At 47.6% G+C, this 23,131-nt stretch overlaps 1 protein-coding gene across 1 annotated transcript in view; it reads left to right on the top strand.

Moving 5' to 3' along the window:
- The window catches only part of LOC144173716 (uncharacterized), a 116,708-nt gene that overhangs the window by 83,652 nt on the left and 9,925 nt on the right, over positions 1 to 23,131 (top strand). Inside the window, exons 12-17 of the mRNA XM_077702331.1 lie at positions 1,142 to 1,214; positions 2,184 to 2,214; positions 2,828 to 2,895; positions 5,969 to 6,062; positions 20,360 to 20,421; positions 21,687 to 21,848. Of these exons, the coding sequence (XP_077558457.1) occupies positions 1,142 to 1,214; positions 2,184 to 2,214; positions 2,828 to 2,895; positions 5,969 to 6,062; positions 20,360 to 20,421; positions 21,687 to 21,848 (490 nt within the window). The remainder of the gene's footprint in view (positions 1 to 1,141; positions 1,215 to 2,183; positions 2,215 to 2,827; positions 2,896 to 5,968; positions 6,063 to 20,359; positions 20,422 to 21,686; positions 21,849 to 23,131) is intronic.

The following is a 23,131-nucleotide window of genomic DNA, read 5'->3' as shown; positions in this document are numbered from 1 at the left end:
TCTATGCATAGAGCCTAAGAATTTATTAATGGCTCGTAAAAAGGTAGTGCAGTTCGTGCCTTGTGATACTCTATTAGAAAAAACTTCATTGAAAGGCTGTTTCAGTGTTATGTACATTCAAAACCCATTACAAAGTGCACTCCCCCCCCCCCCGAGTTGCCAAAAATTTCATTTTTAGGCTCCTAAGGGGACGTAATAAATGTCATCATTCTGCTCCAAATCAAGGTTCTTCTGCTCCAAAATCGAGATTTTGCTGCTCCAAAAACTGCTCCCAAATCTGATTCAGCTGTCTCACCCCTGTTCTTGTCTTGGAGTATGTTCTGGTGGGCTGGGACCTGTAGTGGAGTACACATTTTGCTTCTGGCATATATGCACGCATCACGGGGACGTGCCATGTGTGCGTAGGTGCCGTGGTGGCGGGATGCATGCAGGGGCAGTTGCGCAAGTTCAAATCCCGTAGGGCAAACGGGGAAGGAGACCTACTTTGTGTTGGAAACGTAGTCCAACGATAGGCGGCAACACTGCTTAGCTCATGAGCTACCATGGCGGGTATTTTGATGATAAAAGATTCACTAGACGCATGTGGGCCAAATTGTGGCCACATTTATGACTATTGCTGCTGGTGATGACGATGTGTAGCTACAACCCCATTGTATTGCGACTGACGTAGGGGGAACGTGAGCTTTAGTCGCGACCATATTACGTCCCCTTGTGCCAGGACTAAAATGTCATGAAGGCCACCCCCCAGGTAACTGTGAGGCTGAAAGGGGACAACTGAGTCCGAAAGAAGGAAACTCTGTCACAAGTGAGCGCAGCCCGCAGCACGCTTCAGTGCCCAGAGCGTTTTGTGTACTAGTGGACAGAGGCGTGGGTCATTCCTATGACAGAATTTTGCCATGCCCAGCTGCAGTTTGGACGTGAGCAGAAGCATTTGCCAGCATACTAGTTGCGGCCACCATTACATGATTTACCACCAGTGGGTCTACGCACGTGAATGAGGTGAACGAAGGTGCCACTGTGCCCGTGTTCTCGTCGTAGCCCTTGCCCAGTGCACCACCATCTGCAGTTTTTGGAGCTGGTTGTATTGTGTGTGGGTGTGGTGCAGTTACCCTATTCACGTTCTCCCCACCCCCTCGGCCAGGAGGAACTCTCCCCCATTCCCCCTCGCGAAGGGAGCCTGGAAGTTGGCCGAGAGCCCTCCGCATCGTCCTCAGGTGAGCTTCTCCTCTCGGGATGGGCGCAACACTTCACGGGCACAACCCCCCGTGGCAACGTGCGGCCCACTAGTTGTGAGCCCTGGTTGGGCTTTGTGCTTGTGCGGAAGCCTCTGCAAGTTGGTCTCAAGCCGGTTCTACATGGTGCATTTTTCGCCTGCGAATTCGGTGGAACGAACTTTCGCACTTGCGAAGTTTGCAACGCCTGGAAATGTCGTCTGCATGGCATCCGAACTCCGCAGTTTTCGCACTTCAGAAACACATTGTTTGCAGATCGAATTAGGTCTGCCACGAGCAAAGCTTGTTGTGCACGTTAAAAAATATGTTTTATTGTACTTTCTGGGGTAGTTTTTTCATGTTGTTTTGCAGTAGATATGAGTTTATTAGCGGTTTCATTTAACGATTACCAATTATTTTTCAATATACGCACACATAGCAGAGAAGACAAACATAGCAAGCAACCCTGGGTTCGCTTGTTGTGCGTGCCTAGCACATTTTGGTGTACCTCGGACGGGACTTCTTCGGTTATTATGTACTTCTTCCAAACTGCTGTGACGTCCGTGACATGCGCGGACATTGATTAAACATTAGTTGAAAACGGCGCTTGACATCGTGTTGTGAACACGCGTACGTTTGTGTTGATGCGCCCGCGCTTACGCCGCGTGTATGCAAGCAACGCCATCTGGTTGCTAAGCGTGCAAATGGTGATGCCGTGACGTGGCCGTGACGTCCACCTAGCTGTGTTCCTATTGGCCACAAGTTCTGGCCCCTCTACCGCCTCCACGCCGTACGAGCGGCGTTTGCCGGGGATGCTTGTTCGTTTCCAACATTTGGCACTTTGCTACAGCAACAAAAAAAGGTCGTTTAGCCGCACGAGCGGCGCCGCATCTCCGAATTCGCAGGGAAAATCGCACCATGTAGAATGGGCTTCACACATACAATCTCTTTCCTTCCCCTCTCTCCCCACAGGTCTCGAAGCTGGAACGGCAGGGAGGCCCTCGTAAGTGACGCCTTGTTCCTCACTCCATGGAGTTTTGCCTCTTATTTATTAGGGCCACAAAGACAAAATACAAGTCTGGTTTGCTCAAAAGACTGCTTATTGTCCCAGTAGCCTTGTGATGCCAGTTTTTAATGCACACTTTCAATAACGGATCCGGATATTGAAGAAAACGAATCGAGCAGCAGCATCCCTAGCCATTTTCTTGCCGAATCCTTGTGACATCACTGCAGCCACTGCCGAAAAAACGACTGTCAAGATTGAACACACTGAAAGCTCACTTGTTATTATTCCCCCTCTTGCGTCACTGCCGAGTCTAACTGTCCATGTCAGTGCGTGCATTTGGCAGCAAAAGCGAGCTCACCTCGTGAGAGGTTTTTGACCTCAGCTAGTATGTGCAGTAAAATGGTTGCAATCGGAGAATCGGGCGACCTGGTACGTCGGTTGCCCTCTCACAAATAATGCCCTCATTTGCCACTTGCTGCAACTCCGCTGGAGCTGACCCCTGTGCACTGGTGGTAGTGGCTGTCCCTCTCCTCCCCCGGCAGTGGTAATCGAGCTTGCAGGCTGTGACAGTGTGTTCCCTCTTTCTCTCTCCCCCGGTGCTGTCGTGCAGGGTTGCATCGCTCCTGGCCGGCATCCAGGAGGGAGAAGGGGAACAGCAGCCTGGTGGCGTCGTTACCGGTGAGCACGGTGGGCACCGGGACCGTCCCAGTGGCACACTGGGACGACTGGGGAGACCACGGGCAAAGCCACTAGAGTCGCACTTTTTCATCTCATGGGGGCTGGGTTGAGCCAGCAACTTACCCACCCCCAAACCCTCTTTGCCTCGAGATGTGATGGATGGTGGAGGAGGGACCCCTCACGAGAGGCACACACCTGCCATCCTCTTCACCTTCAGTATAGAGCCTCTCCACAGGGACAATTTTCTGTTGCAATGCAGTCAAGCCTACAGAGGTGAACCTTGCTGTGCAGATGGAAATAGTAGTTCAAAAAAATAATTTGCCGGCTTTAGCCTAAGCAGTTCAAGTATATGTAGTCCTTATTTTTTATCCTTGAATTGATATTGGCACTAAATTATTAGCCACAATATGTGAAACAGAGAGCATTATTTTTTAGATTTCCGGGTTTTTTTGGTTGCCGCGTTCACTACTGGCATTGCATGGGTTCTCTTCAGAAAACAAAACAAACAAAAAAAAACATGGCATCCTCGTCAATGGAAGCTTCCTTTTCTTACGGGAGGTCACCAACTCATTCGGGCCTAGGATTTTCAACCAGCTTGAAAACCAAAAGCTGTCGAAACAAATGGAGCAAGCTGTCTGCGACGTATATGCCCAAGTGATAATGCCGCAACCGGGACTCTCCGTCGTTTCCTCATCTCGTTCGGTTTGCCGGCTTGCTGGCGTAAGCGAGCACAATGTCGCACAGCTCAAAGCGGAGATTCTGAGTAGTACCCTGAAGTCCCCAAAGCATAAATCGGCTTTGTTTGGCGACTGGAAGACAACCTAGAGTTACGGAAAGACAAGAGTGCAGCAGGGCTTATAATTGCACCTTTCAAAATGATGCAAATGGGATTTGACTTTATGCTGAAGTGTGTGCATGCCGCTCTTTCGGTATTCTGCGTCTACGCTATAGTATAAGCATGCTACCCCTGTCCGTTGTGCTACCCAGTTTTCACCTCCAGCAGGGTTTACACATCAGTGAATGCCTCAAAATGCCAGCACCAACAAAATTCACGTCGTTTCTGGGCTATACACAGTTGGACGGTGTCGTTCACGGTAGAAGTTATTAAGTTGGTTCGAGTTCTCCAGTCAGACTGTTGGCTTGTGTTGAGGAACAAATTAAGTGTAGAGAAGGAGAGGCCAACATGCCTGCATGCTCGACGATCGTAGTTCAGCGCACTCGATTGTGGAGCTCACACGACAAAATGAACTGTAGCAAAGGCGTATCCGTCACACCAAAAGTGAAACCGAAACCAGTTTATTGGGAACTACTTTGTCGCAGTGACACCAGGCAGTTTTCTCCCCATCCCCCATACCTTTCTCTTCATTGCCACAAAATGTTGCTCCTGAGTGTAGAACATACTGGCTAGTGTGCCAACCGCTGATGTATGCCGATAGCCGCTGCATGGAGCGCTGCCAGGCGGGAGTGTGCGGGCTGCGCGACCTTCACAACTGTGGCAAGAGGACTGCTGCATTTTTTTTTTCACTCAGCTGACCACTTCTGTTATGGAGGAAGCTCATTACAGCTTTTGGGGTTTGTTTTGAGACTTCGACAAAGAGCGGCATATTTAGTGATTGTTGCTTGTGCGGTTCTATGAAGTTCAGCAGAACTGCGGGTTTTGAACATCCCATGTTCTTGAAGATGTGTTCTAGTGCCGTTTTAACAGTATAGGCTTTCTGTATAGTACCTTTCACGTAACTTTTTTTAACAAAGTAGGTGAAGTGCATCAGTTATTTTAATCAACTTGTAAACAAAAGCATGTTTCGGGCCCAAGGACTTCGTAGATATCACTTCTCAGAATAAGTATGCCGCTGTAAGTTGTGTCACTTCCTGAAGCAGCCTTTATTCTGCCTTTACCACAAAGATTTGTCATGGAAAATCACTTAATTAAAAATTTGCGTCTTTGCTAGAGTATATGTTTAGAACTCTTCTCTTGGCTACCACAGATTGCACACCAAGCAAAGGCTTCTCAAACATTGCTATCTTTTCAGTGAAAGTGTTTGTGAAGCTATTGTCTTCAGATTTGGAATGGGCGTAAGCTCATAAATCCACTGGCACAAGTGGCACTTCCATATCCATATGTCACTGGAATAGATCAATGTTGAAGAATTGGTGGACACTCTCGCTGGTGGTTGGCAGTCATTGTGCAGCACCATTTGTGAACCACCAGCGCTTGCTGCTTCAGAACTACAGCGTGTGGTGCACTTTTCACTTGCAAAAGTGCTGAACGTTGTTGGCACCGGATCCTTCTGAGCTTACCGATTCGGCATCTTAAAGGCTGAACCAAGCTGTGCTTCGATGTAGCCTGTCTGTGACGCTTTGCTTGAGGCTTTTTCTTACCAAGATTTCTAATTTTCCTCTTTGCTGGCACTTCAGGCATGTTGTATTCTGGATACTACTGTACTGAAATCATAGGCATGGCATAGCGTGGTGATTCTCATTGTAACACTGTTTACAGCGATACTGAACATGCATGCGCTAATAGAACTTGTTCTCAAAATACCTTTTTCAAGCCACCACAACTGGCGCCAGCCTTTTGTATTTTTTTTTATGCTGCGTTCCCGTTGTGCAAGATAGCACCAGACAATGCATCAAATGTGAGAATGCACTCTTTCTTTGGGCAGTTTTCTATTTGCACTGTTGGCTTTGTCATCTTTTTGTACAGTTACACAGAGCCGTTTTAGTGACAGGCACGAGAAAACAACCAGGAACTCACTCCATGATTGCTACATGGCATGGATGCACAATCGCACTGAGCTGATGAAATCGGCACAGAACTCCTGGGAGGGGCTTGCATTCGGTGGGGGTGTTTGCATCACCAACCAGCCTGCCATGGTCACCCGTTGTAGCAAAGTTAAGCACTGCTTTCACACATTGGGGGGGTTGGGGGACCTGTCTGCCTCTGGGCTCTTTGCAGGTGTTCTTTTTCCCTGAAAGGCAGTGCAGGCACATGTGAGCAGGGCAAGTGCAGCCTCCCCCTTTATTTCGCCCCTTTTGTGGGCATGTCTCTCCCCCTTCCTCCTCCTGTGTGCAGCGGAGCCCCTGGTGCCCATTCCGGAGGAGATGTTACCACAGGAGCAGGAGGAGGCCCTGCCGGAGGAAGAACTCCTGGGGTACGGCGCTGTCGGGTGAGGGTCTCCCTGGTCCTAGCAAGTGCTGTTATAGTGCATGCCTGCAGTTCCAGCAAGGGAGGGATCAGAGTTTAGACTTAGAGGGGGCACAGGGAAAAGTGCGGGACGGGGGCAGACCTAGTGTACATCCACAGGCACCGGGAAGCCGTGCCTGCTTTCGGTGGGGAATAGACTGCACATTCACTTGTGTTAGTCTCCGGTCTATGCACTGCAGCAAACAGCCCACACAGGGTAAAGAGGTGTCATCAGGCATGGGGACGGGCAGGAGGGCGTTCAGTGTGGCTGCGGCTGTGTAGCCTGTTCACTGAAGGCCTCCCCTGCTGTGGAGACACGACGCCTGGCTTGGAAGGAGCATTGTCAGCTATGTGGAAGTTGGGCTCCCACACTGCCCAATCTGTCAGCCATGTAGGCGGTCAGACCGGGCATTGTGGGGTAGCGGTCGGTGGTCCTCTATCTGCCACCCACAGTAAGGGAATCCCAGAACTGGGCAGTGCAGACTGGAAAGGCAGTATAGTGGGGGCACGTCCAGACAGAGGGCACCACGGCAACCGTTGATGTAGGGTGTGCTACCGGGAGAGGGCACCATTGCCACAATTGCTCATGTATATATTCCAAGGGAAATAAAGCCTTGAGGTCAGTTGGCCGTTACCCGGCGTCGTGTGTTCATGGTTAGCCGGGCGCGTGCTTGAAGAAGTACGCACCACAACAGGCAGTACTGCGGGGGTGGGGTATTCTCGTCACCCCTTCCCCACTCATGATTCTCTGGGCTGATACCTGAGGAGGTGATGTCCTTTTCCCATTTCTGCAGGCAACGTCTTCGGGATGTTGCCATTGTTGTGAAGCACTTTCGTGCTGGTGCCAGACACCTCCTTCACACAAGCCAGAAGAAAAAAAAAAAAATGAAGGCACCAGCGAGTTTTTGGCAGTCGCCTCATTACGAGTTCAGGAATTTCCTGTGGTTATGCTGGTTGCCCTTGCTGATGCATGCAGGGGCGTTTGCCAGGGTCCTGTTCTGCTCAGGGTTTCACATGGCCAACTACCGCATTCTGTGCACATGAATTCACCCGAGAAGAGAAACACGAGCACCATTACAGAAATTCAGCACGACAAAACGAGGCAAACACAGAAAGCCATGCTAAGACGGTGACAGTGTAATTATCCTGGCAACCTTAAATGCAGCACCTTCACGACTGTGGGGATTCTGTATTGTTATATGCCTCGAGCTTTGCGATGGCTGCGCCACCTGCCGTTGCTTCTCCGCAGCTTCTACAGGATGAGCGCTCTGTGGCTCATAGGGGCTCATGCCATGTTTAAGTTCTCTTTCACTTCTTTTTGCCTTTCTGCACCTTAAACAACTTGTTACGGTCATATCCATAACCAAATAGTACGTTTAGGGCACTTAAAAAAACAGCTGCGGCCTGGTAGAGTGCTCGAATGCCAACAAAAGCTATCCGGGGATGTGGTTCTGCGTGCTTCCTAACCGCTCTTGCGGGTGTCACCGACGGCAGCGGCATATCACCACTCTGCCCTTCGAACACATCATGTCGCCTCGTTTAGAAACGTGATACTGGCCCAGTGAGAGGTTGGTTTTGTCTTGCAGCGCATACAACGAATGTGGCTTCGTTTCGAATATATACGTCATAGCAAAATCTGTCTCTGGGATGTGATTATCCCAATACCTGACAACTACTTGTGCCCTTTAAGGGAATATAAGCCATGCGAAAGTGTCAACATAGGGGAAGGCTGTGCGGCGGTAAATATGTGCACCCTCACGCCTTAGGGACACTGAAGTGATTTGTAAACATTGTGGGATTACTAGCGCAAATTGTAGTCCGGAGTCCATAGGCCATGTTTAGACCACTCTGAGCGCGTTTATGCGAATTTATTTAGTAGAAAAAGCAATTTGAAAATGCTGTCCTCCTCTCTGCACCCTCGCCCATTTTTTGTGGCGTTTTCGTGTGACGTCACGAGGAGACGAGCTGGCAATTGGCTACGCTACTGCACGGTTTGCCGACCTTCCGATCGAGTCAGTCGGCACAGCGTTTAGACCGCCGGCCGCCGACGGGTCGTCGCAATTGGCTCGCTCAATTGAAACTAAGCCACCACACGTTTGTGAATGAAAGAATGTGCCTTTCTTTACTTTGTTAGTTTGTACACTGTATCTAGCTCCAAGTCGAGTCAAGGTTGCCTCACACAAGCGCTGCACAAGGGCACATGCGACGCTTCGCTGACTTTACGCTAGTAGGAAAATCTAAGGCCACTTGAAGGCGGGAGAAGAGTCAACGAAGTCAATATTGGTACTAAGAAAATAAAATCAACTGAAACTTTTACTGTACAGCGCAAAACTAGGGAGCAGGAAGCACTTTTTTGCGCTGGGTGAACAAGCATAGCGGTCAGCAGCACGACAGCACATCTGCGAACGCTTTTCCGTCCAAGAAATGCAATTTAGACGTGAGATACAGTCTAATCCCGCTACAACGAAGTCCGCTTCAACGAAATTTCCGCTTCAACGAAATATTTCCATTTCCCCGTGCAACAAAGTCCTCGCCACAACGAACCATTTGTCTGGCTTGCTTTCGCTTCAACGAAATTTTCGATGGTTTGGGCTTGGTTTGAACAATTATTTTACAATAAAATAAGCATAGCGCCAGCTATCTGTAACTTTTTAAACATTCAGGACGCTTAGTTTCACCGAAAACATGCGCGGTGCGCCCACACCGCCACCCAAAAAAAAAAAAAAAAAAAAAAAACTCATAGGCGGACGCCATTGTTTGATGGTGATAACGATGTGGCTGGCCGTCTTTACATGAGGCACAGGCCCGGTTCGCCAAGCCGGAGCTACAGCCAATCTGTATCCAATTGAAATCGCACGAATGTGCTCCGCTGCTGGCGCGGCGCCGTCATGTATGCGGTGTGACTCGTGAGCAGCTGTCCTTGCCGTTTTCCTTCTACCATTCTTCATAGCCAAGAGCAAAAATCATGTTTGCGTGTTTGGTCTTCAAGCCAAGTCATCCTATCTTAGTTGCGAGCGCGCGGTCATGTTTAATGCAAGCGCGTGCGTCTTGCCTGCCAAGGTCAGTAGCTGCCGTGCCCTGTCAGAGGATAAGATAACGGCACTGCTCCTGCCACAAGCGAGAGGGGCCCTTCCGACGGCCTAGCAGCTATCTGCAAGTAATCAGCTCGGTGGGCACGCCTTGTTGAGCAGCAATACGTTTTGCGCCTGCATTTCTTCATCCCCCTCCGTAACGCGTTCTTTGCGTGCAGTGAACACAGATAACCATTGGTATGTTTGTTATCCGAATAAACATGACGTTATTGCGCGTCACTCCTTTTTCTAAACATTGTTTTTTTGCTGCCAATGATGCGGAAACATACGGGGCTATTTTTCGGGCCTTTCCGTGGTGTGTTGGAGCGGATTTCGCTTCAACGAAATTTTTCGCGCGTCCCGTCAATTTCGTTGTAGCGGGATTCGATTGTATTGTGGAAGTTTGGGGGACGCTTACTGCACGGGCGCTATATGGCAAATAGTCACCTAAAGTACTTCAAATGATAAGGCTAAATAAAAGTGTAAACTGGTTATACATTATATACCTTATATATCCAGCCTCGGCAGAGCTGGCCTGTGGCCTAGTGGTCGAAGGCGCTAGGTTATCATTTTGCAAGTCGCAAGTTCGAAACCCCAAGGGTGCATCGTGTTTTTTTTTTTTTTTTTTTTGGCCAGTTGATTATTTCGTTTTCGGCCGATGTTTTCTGAACTGAGTTCACCATTTTTGGGCCGTCGTTCACTGTTCCACGAGCCAGTTTGCAGAACGCGTGCAGACTGCCACTGACGCTCTAGCGAGTTCTCGTTAGCGTGCTGCTGCTTGCGGGCATTGGGCACAGGCCTGAATCAGCACACCCTTGGCCTGGTGCGAACACGCTTTTTACGATACAGGAATGAGTGAGGCAAGCTCCGAATATGAGGGAAAAGCACATGGCATTTGAGCGTCAGCGTTGACGCGGAGGGCGTCATCCACTGCGTAGGCCTCGGCTAGTGATTTCTACGATTCCAAGCTGTCCTGGGAGGCATTATCTTGGAGTCTGCAAATTGAGGAGGTGGCTAAACGGTTGCGTTTGATTTGTATATAGTTGTATTCTTTGAGGTCGTGCTGTGACGTTTCCGTTAGAAAAATGGTGTACAAATGTCTGGGTGAGTCTATTATCAAATATGGTTTGACTGTTTATGGTTTTGCTTCCCCTTACAAATTAAACGTTATAAACCGAATATTGAATATAATTGCCGTTAACCTTGTGTATGGTACGCGATACCATGATTACGATCTTCAATCAATTATGTATTCCTTTGATATGTTGTCTGTGCACCAGCAGTGTATTTTTGATGTAATAATGAAAAATTATTTTGATGATTCATTCAAAGTAGTAAACATTAAAGTAAAGCCGCTACGTTACAGTGAACGATTCGTCCTACCTCGTGTATACACCAATTTCGGTAAAAGAAGTCGCCGCTTCTATATTCCATTTTCTTTTAATAAGCTTCACTTTGACCCCAATATCCCTAACTTCACCACAGTGAAACGCTTGCTTCGACAGTGGTTGAGCACAGACGCATAAAGTTTCCCATTCTTCCGTTTGTAATTCTTACTGTGTTTGAACACCAAGCTTGCATTCCTTTATGTAACGATTGTATTATTTTCTTTCTTGCGAAGCTTCCTTAATTGCAGTGTTTTCTCATGTCTTGTATGTTCCCACTCGTGTTCCCATTTATCGAGCTTGTTTTCTTATGTTGGAAATCTAGTACTTGGTTGTAAATGGCTATATGTATATTTATTATGTTCAATCACAAACTGTGATTCGCTGGGCTGCCCAGCCACGCACACAAGCGACCCCCACACGCTTATGCGGGCTGGATCATGTATTGGCATATGTACAGTGAATAAATTATTATTATTATTATTATTATTATTATTATCTCAGGCATTTTACAGCCGACAATATGGCAGAAGGGCGGTACGGCGATTACTGAGATATCGAGAAAGCCCATCCAACGATGCCGTCGGATGTCAAACATGTTGTTTTACAGAACTGAAACAGAAACTTGTTTGAATGCTAACCTCGGACATCGTCCAATCACGGGGCCATCTCCTCGCGACGTCACAGCTTTAGTTGGTGCGGCTGCCACAGACTGCGCATGGTAGTTTTTCTTCTTTCCCGCTTTATAAAATAATTAACGACTTATCAACCGGATAAACGATGAAAAGTGGTAATTTGAGCCATTCTACGCAGTGCAAGCAAAACCGGGAGCTTGACAAATTCACTTCAGTGTCCCTTTAAGCAAGAACCGAGGAAAGTTAATGAAACCACGGAATAATATTGATTGATTGTAGGGTTTTACGCGCCGACGCAACGCAGGCAATGAGGCGCGCTGTAGTGGAGGTCTCCGGATTAATTTTGACCACCTGGGGATCTTTATCGTGCGCCGAAATCTCATAAACACAGGCGTTTTTGCTTTTCACCTCCATCAGAATAGGCGGTCAGCGTGACCATGGGTGGCACTGTGAAGCGCGCCTCCGTGACATCGGCTTTTGGATTCTCACATTTGTCGTCTGCTTCACTCAGGCTCCCTCTGCCTGCTTTTTCTTTGTGCTCGGTTGACGTATGATGCTTGTCCGCACCACATTTTGCGTGTGGGTAACTTTTTATCATATCATAATAATAGAACTAAAATCGCATACACTAGCTAGCTCACAGCGTGAGTTAAAGTATAGTTTTGGATGCTGCTTTGGAAGAAACATGGCCGGGGTCGCCCCATTGCTTGCAGAGCCGGTCCTGTGCGAAGTGTGAAGAGTCGGAGCTAGGCGTCAGCTTCTATATTAAGCAATCTTTCGAACAAAGGGAACAGCCGGCTGCTAGTAACCGACAACAGCTAAAATACAAAACCAAAACGAATTCCAGGCCGCTATGGCAGAAGGCATTACGAATTCCCGGTAATCATATGTAAGGTAAAACAGTGTTTGCAACTTTGTCAAACGCTCGAAAGCATTGTATCACATAACTTTACATTGTCATGGCATTAAAGTATGCCTACATGCACTATGGGCTGCAAGAACTGTAGGTTGAGTTCCAGATTACTCACTGTGTATAGGCGTGTGCTGGCTTTATACCAGGCTTCTAACCAGTATGGAGGTTTATTGAGCAAAACGAGTCACGTCTAGGGCAAAGATACAGTAACACTATGTTTGTTCAGACCTGGAGGGATTTTTCTGTACATTTCCCACAGCCATATCTTCGAAATATTCAGATATGCGTTATAGAAAAACTGCACTCAAGAGGAGGAGGAGTAAGGGGAGGAGAAAACTTTATTTAACAGTAAAATCAAAGCTTATTAGTGGACTGTGCCCTCAGTCCAGGACAAGAGATTACGAGTAATTTTTTTCAATTCATAGAACGCCATCTCAAGTAGACCAGGATTTGTTCTTTACACCTTGAAGTGTTGGGAAACAATAAAGAGCTGCTTGGAAATACAGTTGAACCTCGATATAACAAACCTCGATATAACGAATTTCGATTTAACAAAATTCGCGATATAACGAATTTTTTCGAGTTGTCTATCAAAATTTTGTTAAATCCATGTATTTTTATCTCGACTTTACAAAGTAATTTCGTGCGGCGCTTTCAATTTAACGAAGCCATGGCGAGAAAGGAAGAATGAAATTCCGGTCGAGGCACGTTTTATTTTGCCTCTCAGAGCCTACATTGAAAACATTCAGTACCTACTCACATTAACTCTTAAAAGGCTAAAATGAAAGAAAAGAGGTGAACAGGGATGTCTGCACACACTCTTCTGGGGGTGTGGCCATAATTGCCCGGAAATCTTTAGCATGCCACCCTGTCACTTTGAACACTGTTCTTGAGGCTGTAGCAATTCGAACAATAATATTTAATAGGTTGATAACGGTATGCTCCATATACATTCCTCCTGATCTTGCACTTTCGAGCTTTGACTTCGAGGGGTTGGTTGACCAGCTGCCCGAACCATACATCCTAACAGGCGACTATAATGCACACAATTGTCTTTGGGGCTCTACTCGTACGGATGCCCGAGGTCGCCTGATAGAGAAATTCCTTACATCTTCAGGAGCATGCCTTTTCAACAATAAACAGCCTACATACCATAACATAGGACACAACACATACTCATACCTTGACTTGGCTATTGGCTCCGCAGTTCTCTTTCCTCTTCTTGAGTGGGGTGTGGGAACTGACCCATATGGCAGTAACCACTTTCCCACCTCACTAACATATATAGGTAAAGGCCCATGCAGTCCATCTTCCCCTAGTAGGTTCAATGAAGCACGAGCTAACTGGAACACATTTACAGAGACATCGAAACTACACTACACAACCATAAGACACCTACACGTGGATGAAGCCGCTCAATTCCTCACGGCGCACATTCTCGACGCCGCCGAAAAGTCCATTCCCCACGCCTCTGGTGCCCCGCGCAACCAGCGGAAGCCGTGGTGGAATGAGGACTGTAGGCGGGTGCGGGAGGCCCAGAACAAGGCGTGGGGTATCCTCTGTCGGTACCCCACGTCGGGTAACCTCATTTTGTTCAAACGGGCCAAGGCGTTCGGAAAACGTGTGCGCCGTGAGGCAAAACGAGAGAGTTGGTGCACCTTCCTTACATCCATTAACTCATACACAGACACACGCAAGGTATGGACACGTATACGCAAACTCAAAGGACAACAGACACATAGCCTGCCCCTGGTCAGTACGACAGGGGACACACTCGAAGACCAGGCTAACACACTCGCACAACACTTTCAACACGTGTCCAGCTCTGCACACTACACAAACACTTTCTTGAAACATAAAGCCTCTTGTGAAAAGAAGTCCCTACGCGACAACAACGAATCACAGACTTCTTACAACTCCCTGTTTTCACAACATGAGCTGAGGGCTGCTCTAAGCACGTGTAAACCCTCAGCTCCAGGCCCAGACAACATCACATACACAATGTTACAACATTTACACGCAGACACACTCGAAACACTTCTACACCTATTTAATAAAATATGGCTTTCGGTGCACATTCCAAAGTCTTGGAGGGAGGCCATAGTAGTGGCTTGTTTGAAGGAGGGAAAGGACCCGTCGTCCCCCTCAAGTTACCGTCCTATAGCCCTGACGAGCTGCCTGTGCAAGCTCTGCGAGAAGATGATCAATCGCAGGCTGGTGTACTTCCTTGAGTACAACGGTCTTCTCGAGAGCTGCCAGGCAGGCTTCAGGGCGGGGCGCTCCACCAATGATCAGCTGGTTGCGTTGGAATCCTACATAAAAGATGCCTTTATTCACAAACAATTCTGCATTACAGTCTTCTTTGATATGGAAAAGGCCTACGACACGGCATGGCGATACTGCATCTTGCGTGACTTGAAGTCATTCGGTGTTTCGGGCAACACGCTTAGCACTCTTTCTAGCTACATGTCTGAACGAACTTTCCATGTAAGAATTGGTAGTGCACTTTCTAATGTACATGTTCAGGAAAATGGCGTGCCTCAAGGAGGTGTTTTGAGCTGCACACTCTTCATAGTGAAGATGAACTCACTCCGTAAGGCATTGCCACCAACCATTTCTTGTTCAGTTTATGTAGATGATGTCCAAATATCTTTTAAATCATGTAATATGTCAATCTGTGAACGGCAAGTCCAGCTCGGCGTGAACAAACTTGCTGGCTGGGCGGACACAAACGGCTTTAAGCTGAACCCCGTAAAAAGTACTTGCGTTGTGTTCACCCATGTTCGCGGGATCCATGTGGACCCTGACATTACTCTAAACGGCGTGTCGATTCCTGTAAAAAAGGAGCACAAGTTTTTAGGCCTAATATTCGACAACAAACTAACATTTCTTCCCCATCTGAAAATGCTTAAGCAAAAATGCCTAAAAACTATGAATATCCTTTAAGTTGTCTCCCACCAATCGTACGGTGCAGACAAGCAGCTACTCCTGTGTCTTTATACTGCACTAGTAGGATCTCGCTTGGACTACGGCAGCGTCGTATATGGGTCTGCATTGAAAACGGCACTTAAAATGCTTGACCCAGTTCTGCATTTGGGGCTTCGCCTTGCTTGTGGCGCCTTTCGCACCAGCCCTGTTGAAAGCCTCTATGCAGAGTGCCACAAATGGTCCCTGTATCACCAGAGGATATACACTGACTTGTTGTATGCCTCTAAAATCATGTCCTTGACAAATCATCCTCTTAACTCGATGTGACAAGTGTGTGGCGCCCCCCCCATCCCTGATATTAGTTGGCCGCTAAGCTCAGTGGCCCCACCAGGCTCGGTGGGCAACATTGTGTGTGGCCGGGCAATAAACACCGCCGAGCACGGCTGCTTGGGGGTCAGTCACCATCACCACCAGCACGCTGCATGTCGTCTCTCGGCTGGAGGGTACCCCTACCCTCCCAGGTTCACGAACGCGAGTCTAAATCGTGACACTCGACCATTCATGATGCATCCTCACAGCAGCTCTTTTTAAACCGTCCATCTATTCCCATGCCGTTCCCTCTCAGAGTGAGAGCAGAAGCTTCTGAGCTAGCAGTGTCATTTTCATATATATCCACAAGACAGCGATCATTGATTTTATTGCACCATGGCAAGCCAGGGATGTTTCTTGTGATCTGTCCTTTGTGCAGTTCGACAAAAACAGGGCACCAAGGGCAGCTATTATGCAGCATTTCCTCTTCCTGCAGGATAAGTACCAGTGTGCAGAGTTTTACTCCGACGCATCAAAGACAGCTGATGCTGTGTCTTGTGCTGCGCATGGACTGAACTTTAACGTGGCAAAAAGAATGAACTCCCACAACAGCATTTTTACAGCTGAAGCTCACGGCATTTTACTTATTTTAGACCACATTGTCCAACATCAAATTCCAAAGTCCATAGTTTTTACAGATTCTCTTAGTGTTGTACGTGCACTTTTGTCTAGAAAACGCTCAAAAAATTATGTAATCAAGCTTGTTTTTAAGGGCCTTATGGCGGCATACGCATCAAGTCTTGAAATAACAATATGTTGGGTTCCTGGCCATTGTGGATTAGCCGGGAATGAAACCGCAGATGAAATAGCCACTGCTGCTACACTCTTGAATTCAGTGGGCATAGCAACACTGCCGTACACAGATATGAAGCCACACATCAGACACCAACTTCACAACACGTGGCAAACACACTGGAGTGAACAGACAGATAACAAGTTACATGTAATAAAACCTCACTTGGGACCATACGCTACTGACTCGCACAACAGGCACATTGAAGTTACCTTAGCTAGATTACGGATGGGCCATACACATGTAACGCACTCGCACCTGCTCACGGGATCTCCAAGACCCCTGTGCACATGTAGCAGGTGGGGGGAGGGCCTATCCGTAGTCCACATACTCATACAATGCAAGGCACTTGACACAACACGACACAAACACTTCAGAGAACTCTACAGACAACATATTCCCCTACACCCATCGCTGTTTCTGGGTGACGATGCCATGTTTTCCGTGAAACGTGTTTGAGTACTTGTCAGACGTGAAGTTTTTAAACCTCATTTCTTATCACGCATAATCAAATCTGGCCCTATACACCAGCCATCACCATTGCCGTTATTGATTTTATTGTTATTTTGGTTTTAGTAGCCACTATTTTCTTTTATCTACTTTTGTTTGGCGCTCTTTGCCCCAGCTGGCCTTGCGCCAAAAAACTCTAACCATCATCATCAAGGGTTGAAGCTCTTAATTCACACAATTTTCGCAGCCAGTTTTAGTACAAATTTCGGTTTAAAGGGACCCTGCAACACTTGCCATCGACTACTAGTAATGTATTTTGGGATAAAGTCTATTGTCCCAGAAATCTCCTCCCGCAAGAATTATGAAAATCCGTTCACAATTAACGAAACTACGCGCGATGAGAAATCGCGCATAATCGTTCCCTCTCAACTCGACCGCGGGCAACGCGACGAAAGCTGCGCACTCTCCCGGAGAGGGGGGTGGCTCGCGGCGTTCTCTTCGGCGGCCTTCGATATATCGATATATCCCATGCCGGGTAGTTTTCTCCTTTTCTCCGCAACGCGGAGGGGCCTATTTCCGGTCTGGTGCCACAAAAAAGCAGGCATGGGTGCCTGCTCGCAAGTGCGCGCTCGGGCTGGTAGGGCGTTTTTGAAGCAATAAACGTTTGTAGTCGAGTGGTCCCGTTGAAAGGGAAGTATTGAGCTCATCACTCAAACTCCGCGCGCACTCAAAACACAAAAGAAACGGCAAAACTGTGCCTACAGGTTCAGGCATAGAAGAGGTTCGTACACAGCGATGACGACGACGGAAATGGGAGAACCTACCCGCGAAGTTGACCAGTGACAGCCGATCGGGCAGCCATGGCCTATGTGACGTCCCTCGGGCCATGCATAATGAGGACAACTGAAGAGAGAGCCGTCTGTTTTTCCGCGTCTTTCACATCGATTTGCGCGCTCACCGCTTCACGTGCACGTGTAATATTTGGCTCAGGTATTCCTGGCAGTGTAATCTAAACGTTGCGCAGGTTTACTTGCACTGTTCAAAGAGTGTTGCAGGGTCCCTTTAAGGGGAGAGGCAACTACATAGCAGTTGTTTCTGAGCGATGGGCAAGGTTTTGAAACCTCAATAACTGTTTAAATTAACTGTAAAATTGAAACCTCGATTTAACGAAATTTTCGCCCACAAGTACGACTTTGTTATATCGAGGTTTAACTGTATTCTTGTAATATTATGTACGTATACTATTTATTACATTTGTTAGCGAGTATATCAAGCCTTCAACACAGTAATCATGTCATAATTGTTCGGGATGAGAGTCAGTTCTTTATGATTATGATGGTTCAGATAGAAATTCGGAGCACAAAAGTCCCCTTCGAGTACTCTGGACAATCTGGACAATGTTGTCTGGGGTGTCATCGTGGTGGCGTAGAACAAACCTTCTAATTGTATTTGCTTGTGAATAAACAACGCTTGTTGCAGATATGCACCTTCTTGCGCGCAGCCATAGCGCAAGCCAATTTGTGAAGAAGGGAATGTATGCCATACAGCCCGAAGAAAATATCCACACCATCTTTGTGATCCTCCCAAACATCCCCAAACCTATGAATAAGACGTTTGTGATGGTGCAGAAAAATTAATGCATTGGGCACAAAAAAAAAACATTAATATTATGCAAGTCAACAACGGAAGAAATAGAAGGCAGCCGCTTTATTTCCTGCTGTGCGATGCGTGTGGAGGGGCCCGCTGCTTTGTACGTATCATTAGACTGTTGAGTCTTCATAAGAGCATCTCAAAAATACTGTAGGGAAGCCTACGCGTTTTGATTCATACTTATCGAAGAGCTCTGAGCACTGAACCTCGCAAATAAGCTAGAAAGGACGATCGCGAGTTGCTCACGATCTTCTGACCGATGCTCTGAAGAAAGTTGTTCTCTCTCTCATCGTGTGTTGCAAACTTGTGGGGATACAGCTTGAAATTATATTTAGATGTGTCAGAAGCTGCCAAAAATAAGTGGATTCGCATTTTAATGCACTAAAGCATCAAAGCGGGCGGTTTCTAGCGCGGGCACTGCTGCCCCTCACAAGCGGAGTGTAGCAGACGACAGCGGCGCGAGTCCCTAAGCAGACGTCAGAGCCAGGGGGCGCCACTCAAACTTTTCACCGCCAATAGTGGCTGCCGCGGTCGGGAATCAAACCCGCGTCCTCGTGCTCAGCAGCACAACGCCTTAGCCACTGAACCACCGCGGCGGGCAACCATGTAATAATAAGTGGTCTGCAAGTCGGGAAGAAACAAAACAGCTCATACAGGAATGAAAAAAAAAAATCAGTGCAGCTTCAGAAACGATAAAGAGGTTCATCTGAACTTCAGCCAGGTAGGACTCACCAGACCCAACTAGAACCAAAATGCACTGCTATTTCGTAGAACATGGAGGGGGAGGGAAGGAGGGACACTTGGCCTTTGTTGTGTCCAAATGTGGAACAAAATGAAGGAATGAATGTTTTAGTAATTACAGACACAAGTTATACGTTCACTTTCCCTTTGTTTGTCGACTTCAACGAACAGCTGATCACTTGGCAGACGCATCTTTTGAAGTATATGGTAAAACCATAAAAGGTGTCGTTGAAAGAGTTGGTATCTGATAAGGCCATCTGATTTTATTTTGTACTAGTTTCTGCAGGCTTCTTGGGTCATATAGTGATGTTTCGAAGAAGCCTTGAGTCGCGTACGCGGCTTACCATATAAGTCCGTCACCACGCTGCTCACAGAGGATATATGTAGCAGATGATGAATGTTTGCGAGTGCTCACCTTAAAACAAGACGACCCAGCATTAAATTCTTTGTTGGGTGCTGATTACAGTTATAATTTGTATTATCCACCATAGTGGTTTCGTAGAATTTTCATGAAATTTATGCCATATTGCTCGTCTATCTAGGTAGTGATCAATAACCGAGGTGTGGTATTGGCCAGCATAACTGGCGGGCTGTCAAGTATGAGTGCTCTGCTAGATTATGTAAGTGCACAAAGCCAATTTACATCGTAGCATATAGCCGTAGCATGACCATCCGAGGCAACGCTGTTTTTGGAGGCACCACTATTAAATTTTAGGGCAATGGAATGGGAATCAGCTCCATGCACATGCCAGCTTCGCAATGCAGGTCTGTGACACACACCTGGCACTCATACAGGCTGAATGTACCACACTAAAATTGCGTCAGAAACATTTACACTCTCGCAAATGCATCGCGTTTTCGAACAGAGTGACTGCTCCACGTTAATATGTATTTTGAACGCATGCAAATAGAAAATCTCAGTTGTGAACGCGCCTCAAAAGCAGCGGTGACAGTTGGAAGTTGGCTGGAGCCTCCCACGGCTGCTTTCGAAACGAGCCGCCAGGGAGATTTCAGTAGCGTACCTACAGGCAGCGCTCAAGGCGTATACTGCCCCCCCTCCCCCTTGAGCATATGTAAACCACCAGGAGGCCTGTGCCTTACCTGTGCCAACACGTGCCTGCCAGAGTTCATTAACGTGCTTCTTTCAGACCGTGTGGAGAACTGAGAACTGTCCACCCTCAATGTGGCCACAAACAATGTGGTGTGTGCACTAGTGTGTAGCTGTGCAGGATGTTTGGCACGGCATCCAATATTGCTCACAGGCTGTGCTCGCTCCCTGATTGCCCATTGGCTGCAGTGGTAGACATCGCCATGTAAAATTCTGCTCATCTTCTTCCCCACCAAGGGCATCTCCTGGGGGCCCTGATGGACCAGCAATGGGAGCCTCCTGTTCAGGGGGTATGGCAGGCAAGTGAACTCGCCTCTGGCGTATTGTGCATGCACTGAAGGAAATGGAGCACCACTACTACATGCCTGGAAGGGGGTGAAGGGCTTTTACTAGATGTTGAAGCATTGTAACTAAACATGATACCCCTTTCAGCCCTGACTTTTTCATTTCATGCAAAACAATGTTTATGTGTGTTTTCCTAAATTTTTGGGTCCCATAAGCCCCCAAACAAAAAATAGAGCTGGAAGTGCACGTAATAGCAGATTTATTAACGAGACGATTAATTAAGACATCTGGCAATTAAAAACTTTATGTAGAGCAGAGATGTCCCTTTCACATATATGCTAAACATTATGTCAACATGAACCGACAAACGAAAAATTAGCTTTGTAGTGCACGTATTGATAGATTTACATGCTTGGGAATAAAACTCTGACCGCCATTTTTTTAAGCCTCAATGTCGTAATTTCGTCTTCACTAAAGCTTCTTCCTCTTTGTAGCATGCAACTCCACTGAAATGAAACAGCAGTGACATCTATTGCAATAGGTATCATTGAGGAACAATATCCCAAGAAAGTAGCAGTTTTGGTTTCTATCTCTACGTACTAGAGGAACTTTTATGTAATGGTGTCAATTGACACCACCAGGGCTGAAAGGAATATGTTTGTTGAAATAGGGAAGAAAAATCACGCTATTGACATCACTGCTGCTATTGCAAGATAGGACAGCCGCCACAAACGAAGGCGTTGGTATCACACGGCAGGGGAAAGTCTGCACTCTTTAGCGATCTTGAGTAGTGCTAAGTGGGCGTTATGGGTACCATGACGACAAAACGCAAGTTTGGTTCATTTGAAAGACTGCATTTCCCCGATTACAATGGTGGCAATTTTAGTGCAAACTTCCAACAACTAAGCTACATGGGTGCTAAGGGAAACAGCAGTGACTTCTGAATGAGCCCCTCTAATTGAATGAGTCCCTTTATTAAGTCCTTACCACTGGCAAGCACAATGGTAATGTCACTGCATGCCAGGTGCGGAATCTCGATGCAATGAAATTTAAATATATGTAGCAACCAGGTCTAACTGGGTGTTTGGAGCTGAGCACCTCCGTTACAACCTATGGTTCCCTTGCAGGTGTAGGTGTCATCAGAGTTCATTCTTTGGAGGGTGCCGATGCTGTATGTGGCGTGTGTGATAGCCTTGGAGAGCAGGGCTGTGCAGTGGCCGTTGTTCCCCCACCAGACCGACACTTATTTCATACAGACCCCGCCACCTTCCCTGTGCAGCCGCTTCCTCCTCCCAGCTGGAGGAGCCCGGGCAGATGGGTAGCCTGTGGAACCGGCTGCAGGAGGTGTCGGACACGCACGGCATGTGCACCCTGGAGTCCCTGGTGCCCCCAGATGCCTTCAACCGACGCTCTGTCGCCAGAGGCTTCGCCACCCTGCTCCGTGAGGGACCCTTCTCTCTTCCCTGTAAAAGGGCTGTTTCAGTCTTCTTAAAGGGGGGGGTGACAGACGGGGGCCCCGTAATGTCCATGAGCATGATGGGTGGGATAGTTGGGGATAAGGAAAATTCTCAGCATGAAGGCTAGGAGCTTGGTCACCTAATGTGGAGAACTGACAACCTGACGACCTGTGGAGAACTGACGACCAGCTAGGGTAACAGAGTAGGTGCCGAGACATGGGAGTAGTAGAAGGGGAAGGCTACTAACTCGATGGTAAGGAAATTTGGGCAGGAGAGGCCTTTGTCCCGCAGCGAACACGGGCTGCTGGTGATGGCGATAGTTGATGCGGGGAGTGTGAAGTGTTTGTAGCGTGCAACTGTGGGAGACATTGTGCTGCTCTGTTGCTGTGAGGCAAAAATACCTCTAGGCGCTACATTTTGTCGGTCTACATTCAGAGTATAGCGGAAGAATGACGCAAGGAAGACCTGGGCCATGGCTGCCCTTAGCGGGGATCATCACTTTACTGACAGGGGTGCTTTCATGATGACAATGGTAATGACTGGCTCATACCCATCGGGAGATTCAACACACTCCCGCGCCAGCAAGGTTCGTATCTGACCATAAGTAGAAATGCTGTATGCTCACCAAAAAATTAAGCCACCATCCTAACAATTTGTTTTCCGGTCCACAATGCCAGTCCTTGTGAAGCTGTCCGCAAACGCTGTCCTTTTTGTGTCTCCAGCGGTGCATCCACCGTCTCGCAGCTTTAACTACAGCCAAACACCGCCAAGATGCGGCAGCTGACAAACAAACTGGGCTCCAAGCCCGCTGAGACGTCTCCAGTCATTCAGTCGAGTATGTATTTCGCTGAAGCTGTTGCCTTGAAAGTCCCAACAACCATTCATTGCACCTGCAGGTCTCATGCATTGATTCGGTCGGTGGATTCTGATCAGTCTTGTGCCTGTCTCGTGCTTGCATTTTAGCAGGTTCCGATTCTGGCAAGTGCATTTTCTTGAAGGAAATCAAGCCAAAATTTGGCTCGGCAGCTCTCGGGCCAGGCCTCAGTGTCTGCTTGCTGTGATGAGGAAAGGTCATCAAGGGTGGTTCAGCGTTTCCATCTTCACGAACATGGAAGGTTTCATTACCGCGTTTAGGTTCACCTTTTTGGACTACTTCTACGAACGGAGCTTGCTTACTTTCAGGAAGGTTCGGTAAGGATTCATCCTTCATAAAGTCGGGAACACATATGCATTCAAACACACACGGTAGACAATCTACCTTTTCTTT

This window comes from Haemaphysalis longicornis, unplaced genomic scaffold, assembly GCF_048455015.1.
Source record: "Haemaphysalis longicornis isolate Haplotype H1 unplaced genomic scaffold, Haemaphysalis longicornis Haplotype H1 scaffold_1, whole genome shotgun sequence".
NCBI lineage: Eukaryota > Metazoa > Arthropoda > Arachnida > Ixodida > Ixodidae > Haemaphysalis > Haemaphysalis longicornis.
Note: the sequence above shows the minus strand (reverse complement) of the source record. Positions and strands in the feature narration are given on the sequence as shown.